This window comes from Anastrepha obliqua, chromosome 6, assembly GCF_027943255.1.
Source record: "Anastrepha obliqua isolate idAnaObli1 chromosome 6, idAnaObli1_1.0, whole genome shotgun sequence".
NCBI lineage: Eukaryota > Metazoa > Arthropoda > Insecta > Diptera > Tephritidae > Anastrepha > Anastrepha obliqua.
Genome location: NC_072897.1, coordinates 7,901,500 through 7,915,742, shown reverse-complemented (window position 1 = coordinate 7,915,742; position 14,243 = coordinate 7,901,500). Strand labels below are relative to the sequence as shown.

The following is a 14,243-nucleotide window of genomic DNA, read 5'->3' as shown; positions in this document are numbered from 1 at the left end:
CCCCTGCTTTTAACCAAAAATGGCGGATCTAGAGAGGCATAACTCGAAAAAACCCGTAATCCTAGGTGTAATTCGAACCGTGCCTATAGGATGAATGGCACTACGTAAGTGTGTCTTATAACGGTGACCTCCAGATATCGGGCGCCCTCTGGTTATAATTAGCCTTACCGCGACACCGGGGCACTGTCGTGGCTCGACCTTCCCTTCCCCTTCACTCGTGGGACCACATGGCAGAGTTAAACAACTTATTAAAAAAGGCAGAAGTGCCTAATATAAACCAGGTCGATAACGACCTTTCGGTAAACAGTGCCGAATTACCAACAACATCGCAGGCAGCTAAGGGCAAACAATGCCCTCCAACTGTCAGCGAAAGCACCGATATGGAAGTTGACGACATGGCCCTGGGGCCAGATGGCAAAACTTCTACCATATCACCAGAGGAAGAGGAGAAACTATTATCTTCTCCCACTCGTGACTCAGGAAGAAAGGACGAAGACAAGGTGCGGCTTTGCGGTGCCGCCAGAAAGCGCCTAAAGTACTTCCTGAGGAAAGGTCACAGCATTGACGAGGCAAGAGAGTTGGCTCAAAAACCAGCTGATCTGAAGCGACAACGCTCCAGCAGCACCACGCCAAAGCAAAGCTCCTTTAAATGTGCCAATTTACAGGGGAGCTCCAGCGTCGGAAAAAAGGCAGGAGAGACTACCGAAACGGAAGGACCAAAGGCAGCAGTGCCTAATCCAGAAGTCAAGGTAGACTCAACAAAAATGTCTTACAAAGACGCGGCGTGTAGCACGAAGTTGGGAATAATTCCTCCTGACTATCCCATTACAGTATGGTCGACGGAAAGACTAACGGCCATACAACATGCTATCCTGGAGGCGATAAGGAAAAAGCAGGCTGGCGCTGCAAAGCCCAAATTTAATAGCTGCACCTTTCGCCCAGGATATATAGTTATATCATGCGGCTGCGATGATACGGCTAATTGGCTAAAGGAAGTAGTTCCTAAGCTGAAGCCGTGGAAAGATGCACAGCTGAAGATTGTGCAGGAGGCGGATATACCGCGCCCACAAATCTTCGTTGGTCACTTTCCAGAATTGGACAGCCCCTCAACTGAGGATATTATTAGCCTCCTTGACGGCCAAAACGAGGGCCTCAACACCAATGACTGGCGGGTGCTCAACAGAGTGCGCAAGGGTACTGTGGTAGAAATTACCATTGCTATTGACCCAATCTCCGCAGAAGTCATAAAGACTTCCAACAACTGGTTGAACTACGGGTTCGGTAAAACCCAACTTCGGCCAAAATCTAAAGGCCCGATTGATCCGCCTAAGGTTACCGAACAGGACCCTGACCCCTCGGCGAAACAAAGCTCTGAGGAAGCGGGAACTTTGACTCCAACGGCTTCAATAGCCCAGGATGATAAGGCCAGCTGCTTCAGACACGAGCCAGAAAAGCCAACAACATCCGGCACATGGCGTCATAACGTGGCCGAGGGTATCCGCATGCGACCCCCGTTGCAGGCTGATAAAAAAGCGCACAGCCACAACAAGGATCGAAGGGGGGATCAGATGTCCGCTGAGGAAGCAGTCCTGCTGAAAAGCAACCGAGGCAAGAAAAAGGCAGCCATTGCCAAACGAAGGATCGCTAGATGACCTGGCCTAAGCGTAAACCCTACAACACCAGAAGGCAACTCGGATGCCTTCAAATAAATCTCCATCACGCAAAAGCAGCTTCGGACGTGCTTACGAGGAGATTTAACCAAGAACTCTTGGATGTAGCTTTCATTCAAGAACCATGGGTACGTAAAGGAGTCATTCAGGGACTCCAGAGCGCAAACGGTAAGTTGATATATGCTGCCAACAAAGACCGACCCAGAGCGGCGTTGTTAATAAATAATCAACTAACCTTTATCCCAATATCACAGTTCATTACAGAAGACCTGGTGGCGATTTGGGTAAAAGTGCCAACGAGCAAAGGTGAGCATGAGGTAGTACTTGCCTCCGCCTACCTTCCAGGAGATGAGGTCACTGCTCCAACAAGGGAGGTTATAGCCCTGGTGGAATATTGTCAGCAAAAACGTCTCCGGTGGATCCTCTGCTGTGACGCAAATGCGCACCACACAGCGTGGGGAAGCACAGACATCAATCCAAGAGGTGAGTACCTTATTGAATTTCTACTTAGGTATAATATATCTATCCTAAACCGAGGCAACGAACCTACATTCATTAATGCAATCAGAGGTGAAGTCCTTGACATCACTCTCTCTAGCCATAATGTTTTGTCCGAAGTCTCAAATTGGCATGTGTCAGAGGAAACATCTATGTCGGATCACAGACATATTAGATTCGATATAGGTGCAACCAAACCACAAATGACAATTTACAGAAACCCCAGAAAAACTAAGTGGGACTACTTTCACTTCTATTTAGAACAAAGTGTTAACTGCTCTAAGCGTCACATTCAGCTTATATCTGAGCTTGAGTTCGAATCGAACGAACTACATTCAAACATAATATCTGCGTTTCACGAAAGTTGCCCAGTAAAAGTGAAAAAGCCACAAAGAAATGTTCCTTGGTGGAATAGTACACTTTCCAACCTGCGTAAAGAAACAAGAACCCTATGGAATAGAGCTAAAGCAATGGGGGACTGGTCCTCCTACTCAACAGCCCTAACCAACTACAACAAAGAATTGAGGAAATCTAAAAGGGCTACTTGGAGGAATCACTGTGAAAAGATCTGTAGTCTTCCGGATGCTATTCGTATCCAAAAAGCCCTACTGAAAGATCACTCAAACGGCATTAGTACCCTGAAAAAGCCAGACGGAAGCTACATAAGGAATCCAGAGGAAACCAGTCAACTTCTGCTGGACACTCACTTCCCTGGATCACTTGTGCTAGACGAGATCTCTGTACCGGCAGAAACTACTACATCTGCGGGTGCTGAGAACTTAAAACTAGCAAACAAGCTATTCCATGAAAAGCGGGTACAATGGGCGATATCAACATTCAGCCCATACAAATCTCCTGGTCCTGATGGGATATTCCCCTGTCTTTTACAGCAGCGTGCACACCATATTATCCCTAATTTGACCAGACTATACAAAGCAAGCTTACTGCTAGGATATTTGCCTACAAAATGGGCTGAGGTTAAGGTCGTATTTATTCCAAAGGTAGGGAAAAAACCCGAACAATTGCCTAAATCATACAGACCAATTAGTCTCAGCTCATTTTTCCTTAAAACAATGGAAAAGATAGTTGATCAGTATATTAGGGAATACAATCTAGCTAAATTCCCACTGCATCGACTTCAATTTGCCTATCAACAGGGAAAATCCACTGAGACTGCAATACACAGCCTGGTAACAGTTATTGAAAAGGCTATTGAGTCCAAACAGATAGCTCTATGTGCATTTATTGACATATCAGGAGCTTTTGATAACACCTCCTATGAGGCAATCTATAATGCCCTATATCTAAAGGAGGTACCTGAACCCATCACTAGATGGATAATATTCATGCTGAAATCTAGGACGATCAGCACCGAACTAGGAGGAACAATCAAATCTATCAAAGCCACAAGAGGTTGCCCTCAAGGTGGCGTACTCTCTCCTCTTCTGTGGACTCTAGTTATAGATGAACTTCTCCACAAACTGAATAACCTAGGATTTCACACTCAAGGTTACGCTGATGACCTAGTAGTTTACGTATTAGGGTGGCATGAGGAAACCATTTCGGATCGCATGCAGCAAGCCCTTACAATAATAAACAAATGGTGCACGGAAAAAGGGCTCTCCATCAACCCATCCAAAACAACACTTGTACCGTTTACTAGGAGAAGGAACATAAATCTCAAATGTCCGACCCTTAATAGAACAACACTTGAACTCTCGACATAAGCGAACTATCTTGGCGTTAGTCTTGACAAAACGCTTACGTGGAACTCCCATATTGAGAGAGTTACTTCAAAAGCCACAAGGGCATTCTTTGCCTGTACAAGGCTTTTTGGTAAGACATGGGGACTAAGCCCTAGAATGACCTTCTGGACATTCACCACAGTTGTAAAACCCATAGTCACTTATGCATCCTTAGCATGGTGGCCCAAGGTCAAGCAAAGAAAGGCGGCAAACGAATTAAGCAAACTGCATCGCCTGGTATGTGTTGGTATTACAGGGGCTATGAAAACGTATCCCACGGATGCATTGGGTGTGCTCCTGAACATACCACCGCTTCCAATTCTAATTGAAAGGGAAGCTCGATCGAGTGCCTTAAGACTAAAAGGTATATCTGAACTTAAAAGTGGGGATATGAAAGGACATTTAAAGATCTTAGAAGACTTCCTACATAGTCCCATTCTTCATAGGGATGATATACTATCACCCAAACCAATACTCTTCAGGAACTTCCAAGTTATAATCAATGAACGAACAGACTGGAGAACTAACTCTATCACCTTCAAACCTGGCTCCCAGCTATGGTTTACTGATAGGTCCAAATTGGAAAATGGTAGAACAGGGGCAGGAATCAATGGGCCCAAATTCAAAAAATCGATTCCGATGGGATCCTACCCAACAATATTCCAGGCAGAAATACATGCCATTGAAATATGTGTGAGAGAATGCCTTAGAAGGAAAATGAGAGGTATTCACATCTACATACTTTCAGATAGCCAAGCGGCTTTAAAGCCCTTCTATCTACAACCATCACCTCTAAATTGGTAAACGATTGCCTAAACCTCTTAAACACGTTAGGAAACCTCAACACAGTAACACTATGTTGGATTCCGGGACATGAAGGACATGAGGGAAATGAAATGGCTGACGACCTTGCAAAACAAGGAGCAAATATGCAACTTACTGGTCCTGAGCCTTTCTGTGGACTGACAAAAGGCCACATTAATGAATTCCTTAGGAAATGGGAGGAAAGAAAACTTGCCGCACACTGGCTAAACTGTGCCGGTCAGCGTCAAGCCAAACTATTCCTAAGTCCCAACAAAGGAATATCTGACAAACTTCTCTCACTAAACAGAGTAGATCTGCGTCTTTTAACTGGATACCTTACAGGTCACTGCAGCCTGAGGTACCATCTAAACAATATTGGTCTATCCGAGACCAATGTGTGCAGCTTTTGCGAAATGGACATAGAAAGCTCAGAGCATGTGCTTTGTGAGTGTCCTGCGTTGGGCAGACAAAGACTTCACCACCTTGGTGGTATCGTAGTATCTCCATGCAATCTTTGGAACAACAAACCCAAAACTGTGCTAAAATTTCTAAAAAGCCTAAAACTCTAGGGTTACAAAATAGGCCTTTCACAATAGATCAGCTCTGGTCGCAGTGCGTAATGGCCTTCTAATAATAATAATGTATATATATATTTTGTATATATATATATATATATATATATGTATATATATATATTTATATATATATATATATATATATATGTATGTGTGTACATAAGTTTACCGTACGCTTGCTCAGTGCTTAAGGTGTTCACACTCACCAAAGTAAACGCAGGCCCGTGTCAGCTGTTAGGATGAAACGAATGAGAGCCCCACGTAAACGAAAAAAAACCAGCCTTCCGTTCCGTAGTATCGTAAATTTTATCGTAGGATTTTGGAAATTTCCGTAGATTCGTGTCATCTGATTGCTCTCTCACCACACAGTGTTGCCAAACAGTTCATTTTGAAATCATTTACAAAATTAACTTAGAAAAATTAATATATAATTGTTTTTAAAATAATTTAATAACAATGTTGAGTAATGTTAATTATAGATAAATGAATTATTTGCATTTGGTTTATTAAACAATGAAAAATTGTAACTGATGACGCGGATGTGTGAAAAAGTGTGTATCCTACGAGCTGCGGTAAGGGACTACGATACGTTTGTGATTGTGAGCACTATTAGGCAAAGACAAATCGCCGCATTTGTATGTACTTCGTGTCGATTTCTTTTTGTGCATATGAGTAAAGACATCGTCTCTCGCGTCGCGAATTTGTTACAACGGTTCGCCCTTCCTCTTATTTTCACCCGACCGACCGCATCAATATGCCCGTTTGCCAAAAATTTTGTGATTGGGACTCTTTTTTATTACTTACTCAATGGTGGAAGGAATGGCTCATAAGAAAACACTTGAAGTGCTTGATTGAACTCTTTAACGTGTGCGATCAAATCCACAGCAGTTTCGAAGCGCTATTATTTTATTATCTGGCAACTTTCGGTAAACTCTTCCTGTGGTATCTAAATCAACACTAGCTGGTACGCTTAATGTTTGCCTTAAATTATCGCATCTTTGGAGACATTTTCGAAGATTCACGTTAAAACTGTTGAACGTTGTTGAAGGTAAAGGACCATTTGATGCTACCATAAAATGTATTTCATTTCCTTTCTCATTTGGCAATTTATCACCACCTATATAAAACGCAAATGGCTTTGTGAACGTGCTATTTCGGCAGCAAAAAACAAACTGATACTAAATCGATTGAATGCGCCATGCAGTTGGACGAAGTTGTAAATTTATCAAGTTTTTAAATTTAAAGGATCTTCCTGGAGTGCCAAATTTTCACTCAAAGTCAAAAAGAGAAGATGGGCTCATATTACGCATTCCCGTTATTCCCATCAATAAGCCATTCGATTTCAAACTACTGCAGTTCCCTATTTGTCTTGTATTCTCTATGACCATTAACAAGACTCAAGGTCAATCACTTTAAATGTGCGGAATAAATCTAAAAAATCCGTACTTTCACATGCCCAGTTATATATTGCATACTAACGAGTAGGGCATGTAGAAAATATTGCTAGCTCTTGAATAATAATTCAGTTGGAATTGCCAGAATGAAATCATGCCTGTTTTCCACATATAGTAGTTATTTTTTCATTTAAAAAGAAGTTCTAAATTTGATCTTGGCTTCTGTTGTGCTAAAGTACTGCCGTAAAAATCAATACTGATTTTGTCCTTTCAGTAGAAGTAGGATTTTCAGGGTTGTTGTTGTAGCGTCGCCCTCGTGAGTCTTCATTCTATTTTCACTACAAACTTTATATATTATCGAGTTTAATTTAAAACGATCGTTCCATATAGCAGGAACGTCAGCTAGTAAGATTTTAATGTTGCTAAAAATTTTATTTTAATGTATTTATTGAATAAATGCGATTGCTGGAAATAAGATTACGGCTTCCTACAATATCGCCATTATGAAAGCAGATTTCCCTCGCCATGCAATGTAAGTACATCGGTTTTGTAACTGATACCTGGAAGACTGCTCAAACAATACTATAATTAACCAATCATCAGAACTAATCTGCTCAGACTTGTATTTTGGACCATTCCGAGGAGTCAGATCGGCAACAAACTATTCGTTGGTATATTTTCTTAGCAGGATTTATTTATTAATGAATTTAGTTTTATGTTCAGTCCTATACTTACATTGGAATATCTTAGTAAAGCAGGCAATCCCGGCCGCGCATAAGTCACATTGTTCCACACACTTGAAGCTCTTACTGCAATTTGTTTGTATGGAGTAGTCTGCACCTTCTAAATATGCACAAACTTAGAAGCTGTACTTGCAAAAGTCTAGCACTAAGTACAGCTAGCAGACTAACATAACCTTCAGATCTTCCAGTTCGTCGTTTAAATATTCGACACAATCGCTTACACTTATGCTGCTCACGCAAAACGGAATCCCTGAAGTATTATTATCGTCATCGAGGAGCTTTCCACTTCTATTTTGGTGCAGATCGTCTTGCTGCACCATGTCCTGCTGCAGTGTCAACGCGCCTTTAAGGGTACTGGGGCACATCAATCGCTGTATATCCTCACAATCGCTCACGTAGTCAGCATTACGCAAATTGTCGGCTGTTATATCTGCATTCGCATATTGCCTTTGCCGTTGCTGCTGATATTGAGCATGCGACTGTTTCGTGTGCAATTTTAGAACGTATTTGGGCATTAATTTGTGATCGATACAATTTCTATTGTCATTATTTAAACCTGCAAACACCTGTTCAATAGGATCATTAAGCATATCGTGCATTACACCAGCGTTGTCAATACCCCGTATATTGGGCGAATTGGTCAATAAACAGCCAACTTGGCTATAACTGCCAGTAATGTTCATATCTTGTGGTGTCTGCCATTGAGGACTATTCGTTTTCTTTCTTAAATCTTCCCTAATATGATTATTATTGGGCACACAGTATATAGCGACATTGTTGTCATTACATTTGGACAACTCTGAGGTGCAACTCCTCATGAGTATATTATCGGAATCATTGTTTTTTAAAACGAATTCGGCAAAGACATTATTCGTCATGTTTTGAACATGGGGATCCTCATTGTTATTTCTATTTCCAATTGTGTTGACTTCGCTAGAAATACTCATGCCAGCACTCCCAATCTCGAAATTATCGCTGTTTCTTTGCTGTATATTGCCATCGCAACCCACAACAGCAACTATAAGCTGTTTCCTAAGACTACAGTTAGAGTCGCCAGACGCCAAAGAAAACTGCCCCATATTATTGGTATTAGTTTGGTATTTTGCCACGTCAGTTGGCACGAATTGCGTTTTGTGCCGAACGTCAGAAGCATGATCAATGATGTGGCTCTGGGTCGTATTTATTGTGTTCGGTTTGAGGTAATTAATCAGGGGATACCGTAAGAACTTGCTATTTTTGAAACTTAACTGCTTATTCTTCTGACTTTCAATAACTAAATCTTGATTTTTTTTTAAAATATTATCTGAAACGGTACCGCTGCTGTGATCCCTATATGTGAATTTACACATCAAACTACTGTTCCTACCGTCACCGAATTCGGGTATCAAATTCATAGTTGGTAAGCAAGTCCTATGTTGACCACCACAACCATGGTCATTTTTCGTATTGGTTTGTAATACCATGATTTTGTTTTTCAGCTCAGTATCCACATTCGATAATATTGTAGTTGCAGAGGTCGTATACCACTTTTTATGCTTCTTGGCAATCGTTAAATTTTTATTGCTAACTAAAATTTGTTTCGCGTGCATGACTTCGACTGAGGTCGCAGAATGTAACGCTGTCTTAGCGTGCATGCGTTTGCTGCGCTTGTGACCTAAATCGTGTGCATGCTGAAGGCTTGCAAAATCGCTTGTAAGACTGTTGGTTACTTTTTCTTGTAGTCGGTTTTTGCATCTGTACTGCTTTTGTTGTGACTTTTTCTGCTGCAATGTCTGACTTGTTTGATCTTGTTGTCGCTCTTCCTTGATTATGTGTTTTGTATGGTGTCACAACATGTCGTCATTATCTGGATCATGATCGTGTTCACCTTCAAGATCGAAATCATCATGACCGAGATCTAAGTCTACTTCGGGATCATCATCCAGATCCAATGGATTGTGATTACTTGGGGAGATCGCTGACTGCTGATGTTGCTGTGCATGATGATGTTGATGGTGATAGTTGTGATGATGGATATCGTTATCATTGCTATTATTGTTACTAAAGCGATTTCCACTACCTCCGCTACCGCTTCCATGACGCTGCATTCCCACTCCTTTCGAATCATCGTCACGCCATTTGTCCATGGAACGGCGACGAGCGTTCATGAAGAAATTCCCAACGGTGGTAGGTTCTAATCCTAGCTGACGAGCAATTGTCACTTGCATCTCTTTTGAAGGCCTCTTTGTTTCCTATAAGAAAATGGCAATTTCACTCATGACATGTATAAATTTGGGCGACCGGGCGAAGGAAAATCTTTTTATTAGATTGGCACCTCTGTAAATCGTAGTACTCTCTGGCAGAAACGCCCGAACTTAGGATTGGCTACGCGGGACAATTTTAAGAGATTCCGTAATAGTTATTTTGCTTTCCCTTATAAAAAAAAAACTCGAGGAAAATCACCAAGATTGAACCCTGAGTGTATAATTTTCCTATGTATTTTATGCGGGAAAAGAAAGTAGCCATTATGGAAGCCCTTAGAATAGGTCTACGTAGCCGGTTTTGATCCTTATCGACAATACCACGTTTTAGAAGGCATGTCTATATAGTCGTTTTCCACTCGGCCGGTATAGCAAGCATACACAAGTATATGAAGCTATAGTATATCTCAACTTAAATGTTCATATATATATGCTGATACAAGAATTGTATAGACATCGATTTTTATCAGCAGTGGTACTCTACTCACTTTGAATATTGCTTGGAGTGTTCGCCTCTGCAGGTCTGTGAAGACAAGCCTCGGCTTTTTTGGTTGTGGCATTTGTTCTATATGTGGCTCTTCTTTACGGCGGCACACTCCGTTTCCGCTCAAACTGCCTCCTACAAAAAAGATAAAATTTTTTAGCAAACACATGTGGGAATATAAACTCATTTCCTGATGATATCATTTTAAATATACTAACCGCCATTGGAATTGCTGCCAATGCTAACACTACAGGGGCTAACAATACCACCACCAGAAGAAATTGTGACCGTACCATTCGTTCCGTTGATACTACTGCGTTGAGGCATCTGTGCTGCTGCCATGCGAAGCGCCGACATTCGCTGAAACTCGGGCTCTTGCAGCCACTTGTACATGCGACGAAAAGTCTCGCGCCCGGATTTGAGTTTTGACCATGGCTTTGGATTGCGAAGTAGATCGGAAAGTGTACCTTGTGAACGACAAAGCACTCGCTGAGCAAATATTGCCTGCGGGATACTATACCGTTTCAGCTCAGCCGATATGCGCTGCGCCAGATCTTTGGTATTAATTTCCTCCATATCGTTTCCGCCAGTAAGGACACTAGCAGAATTTGCACCTCCGCTGCTATTGCTGCTACTACCGACACTTCCACCTATGGTGTTACCACCACTTGATCCACTAGAACTATTGCTACCATTATTACTGCTTGTTATGTGTTGGATATTTATCTGCAATTGATGTGGTTGCTGGTCGCTTTGAAACTGTTGCCGTGGCTGTTGTACAATATTGCACAAATTATTGTTGTGACCAAGCATATTTTGCCGTTCGTGTATATTGGTCAAGCGCAGATTGCTGCTGTTGGACAGGCTAACATTGAGACTGCAGTCACTAGTGACAGGATGCGAGTGTTTGCTGTGGTGTTGGTGCTGTTGTTGTGCACCAATGACTACTTGTTGTTGCTGTTGATGATGTGTATGAGCCGTGGGTTGATGAATAACCGATAGCGTGGGGGCTGTTTCCACCATATCGCTAGATGGTGGCGATGGGGTAAGTGATACTACTACAGTATCTCGATGCAATGGGGAAATTTCTGCGATACCTCTACTTCCAAGCGAGGCGGCAGATAAGGTTGCCATTGCTCCATTGATGGGTGGCAACGTTAACACCGTTTGATTAACCATACTGCAGCTACCTGGTGAATTTAATGATACCGACCCAGCTGATACGGAGTGCGGACTCAATATGGGGCTATGCGGTAATTGAAGGTGAGAACTTCGTCCTCCAGACGTTGAAGAGGACGTCGGCGTTGTATTTACCAAAATATCTCTGTGATTGGGGTCATATGGTGATTCATAGCCAGTAACAACAACATTCTCCCTAACAACAGTACCATTACCCATCGTGACGCGTGGCGAAAGGCATATAACTTGCTTCTGTGATTCAGATTGGTGCATTTGCAGAGTTGTTCTACCGCCACTGCCAGTAAGCCCGCCGTGCTCTGTTTTGGAGGTAGGAAGGGGAGGTGACTGCAATTCTGTAGAATGACTATAGGCTGACTGCGGTGAAAGCGCACCGCACGGACTCGGAGATCCAGTTTGAAGTTCACATGCTACCACCATCCCAGAGAGTGTGTGCGATGGCGGGGTAACATAATTGTGCGGTGGTGACATTGGCATACCTATCGAAGGCAGCTTGTCGTATGATGAGTATGGCGACTGGACGCTGCTAAGGCTACTTAAACTGAGCCCTCCCAAACTGTTTTGATGTGGCATTGCTGCGAATGGTCCCACACCTCCCGACGAAGAATTACTATTACTACTTGTACTGCTACCAATGCCATTGCCACCGACACCCACGCCGCCGCCGTTTATGTGACCGCCATACACAAATTTGTCAGACATGGTCGAAATGGGTGGTAGGGGTTGTAGCGGTGTCAGAGTGGCATATGAAGACGTCGGACTAAAGCTTGGAGGAGACATGCGTCCATTTACTGACGTCAATGTTTGGTACGTGGTCGGTTCTATTGAGCTGTCCCCAACCACACCCAGCTCAGGACTGAGCATCTGAGCAGCCGAGCCGCGGGAATCTTCATGCTGCTGCACAATCACCGATAACACTTCGTGATGGGATGTCTGGTGATGATGGCTGGGTGTTTCTTGTACAGAATATTGGGCATTTTTATGTTGATTGTGCAATCCACCCAGTTGGCCAAGATGTTGCTGATGGTCATGATGTTGAGAGTCCTGTGCTGCTGAATTTCCACTCTTTCTGTTGCTACCACTATAGTGATGTTGCAGCAGTTGTTGGTGATGTTGTTGAACGTGGTGGTGGTGATGTTGATTTAAGGTCACCTCAACCGTATCCGACGAAAGATCATCGATCGCATCTACACTGACGTTAACATCAATGTGTGACACATCTAAACTCCCACTATTACTGCCATGATGTAAGTGTGCCCTGACCAACAAATTGCTGGTTTCTTCCCTTCTTCGCTTGCCACTACTATTATTACACACTTCGTTCGTATCCAATATCACATCCTTATGCTCTTGCTTTACACCAATAATATTTACATCACTTGAGTTGGGTGATGAGCCAACAGCTAACTCATCTAGGGTAACATTGGAGCCTACAAATTCGACAGGACTTCTGCCATGTAAACGATTCTCTGGGAGCTGGCGGTGATGGTCTTGCTGACGTTGGTGGTCATTTCCTATTTGGAGCAATTGCTCATGGGACGTCTCTACATGATATTGATTGTTTGGGTGTTGATCTAGGTGATGATTTGGAGCGGAAGCAGGCGCTGTTGCCTGAAACGTCGAATGTACTGGACTATGGCTGAGACCATCAATTATAGTTCGTACCATTACGACTGGACCGGCTCCCTCTACGTTGGTGATAGTGCCATCGCTGGTTGTCACTACTGTATGCGCCACAACATTATGCTTATCTACGGCACCGTTGTGTGCAGATGTCGGAGGCGACGAGGTGCGGTTACCAACAAAAAGCGTCGTATTATTCGGCGATGACAGATGATTGACGCTGAAGTTGACCTCACGACGGCCAGCTACGGATGAGGCTGTAGTAATCAAATCGTTTGTGTCATTGGCCAATTGGCAAGTGAGCGACTGGTTGTCGAGGATTTCGTTTAAGGAGTCCATACTCTTTCTGATATTGGAATTGCGTAAGTTTTTCGTACGCAACCCTTAAATTATTTACATCTACAGTTACTGGGACTTCGGAGGTGGCAAATTATTTTTCTATAAATTGCTCTCAACATTCACTAAAGTAAATTCGAAAAGTGAGTTTCAAACAAAAACTGCTTACCTTTAGGCACATCTGGAAAGAATAAATCGATTATCTGGGTTAGTAAGAAAAAAGGACAAAACAAAGATATATATGTACATATATAATACACAGGGCAGTCAAGAGAAAATCCAGGGTAAAAACGTGTGAACCCGGTCCCCAAAAAAATGTTTCGAATGGTTTATATGGTACATATGTCTTCCCAATGGCTGTAGCCGGTGGTACGTGACTACCATTCGGAAATGCGTAGGTTCAAATTTCCGTGTATGAAACACCAAAGTGATAGAAACATTTTTTTCTAAGGTGCTCCTGGGAAGGCAATGGCAAACCTGAGTGTATTTCTCCCATGATAAAGCTCCTCATATGAAGTATCTGCCGGAACATCAAGATGCACGCCAAAAGTAGGAGTAGGAGCTCGGCCAAGCATCAAAAAAGGATGTTAGCACAAGTTATTTATATATCTCAATGCATTCCTAATGTCGAATATTTGCTCAGTGCTTTTAAAAGTAATTAAAATGTGATTGTTGATTTCCTATCATAAAATAAAAAGGTTTATGATGATAAATTTTCCTTCCCAAAAACCATTTGAAAACGTTTCAGTAAAATTCACAGCGCCAAATAATAACGCTTAAAATGTAACTTATTTTTTCGGGCAAAAGTAAAAGGCTTAAAACAAAACTCCATCAGTTCAATAAATATAGAGTCGGCAGTGTAGAGGGGTATTGATCGCAACATAACCGCATATTAAGCCCCCTTTAAATACATACAGCGCGTATCAAACGTAAC

General features: G+C 42.5%; 2 protein-coding genes across 3 annotated transcripts in view; both read right to left on the bottom strand.

Annotated features, from left to right (window-relative positions):
• LOC129249826 (putative uncharacterized protein DDB_G0282499) overlaps positions 1–9,254 on the bottom strand; it is a 52,436-nt gene extending 43,182 nt beyond the window's left edge. The window contains exon 1 of the mRNA XM_054889495.1: positions 7,422–9,254. Within this exon, the coding sequence (XP_054745470.1) occupies positions 7,585–9,063 (1,479 nt within the window). The 5' untranslated portion in view covers positions 9,064–9,254 and the 3' untranslated portion in view covers positions 7,422–7,584. The remainder of the gene's footprint in view (positions 1–7,421) is intronic.
• On the bottom strand, positions 9,254–13,341 carry LOC129249825 (homeobox protein onecut). 2 transcript variants are annotated; one of them, XM_054889493.1, is made up of 4 exons: positions 10,372–13,341; positions 10,158–10,288; positions 9,489–9,660; positions 9,272–9,402 (listed from the first exon to the last, which is right to left on the bottom strand). In XM_054889493.1, exons 1-4 carry the CDS (start codon positions 13,310–13,312, stop codon positions 9,371–9,373), a joined length of 3,276 nt encoding a protein of 1,091 aa, XP_054745468.1. In that variant the 5' UTR covers positions 13,313–13,341; the 3' UTR covers positions 9,272–9,370. The 2 variants fall into 2 exon arrangements, with proteins under 2 accessions (XP_054745467.1, XP_054745468.1); XM_054889492.1 differs by having other exon boundaries at positions 9,254–9,660.
• Positions 13,342–14,243: the final 902 nt, after the last annotated feature.

Excerpts from the sequence above, each read along its gene's own strand:
- LOC129249825 (XM_054889492.1), bottom strand. The coding sequence starts at position 13,312 with ATGGACTCCTTAAACGAAATCCTCGACAACCAGTCGCTCACTTGCCAA. Across the intron at positions 10,289-10,371 it reads TGGCAGCAATTCCAATGGCG|GAGGCAGTTTGAGCGGAAAC; the intron begins GTTAGTATATTT and ends TCTTTTTTGTAG. Across the intron at positions 9,661-10,157 it reads CACTCCAAGCAATATTCAAA|GAAACAAAGAGGCCTTCAAA; the intron begins GTGAGTAGAGTA and ends ATTTTCTTATAG.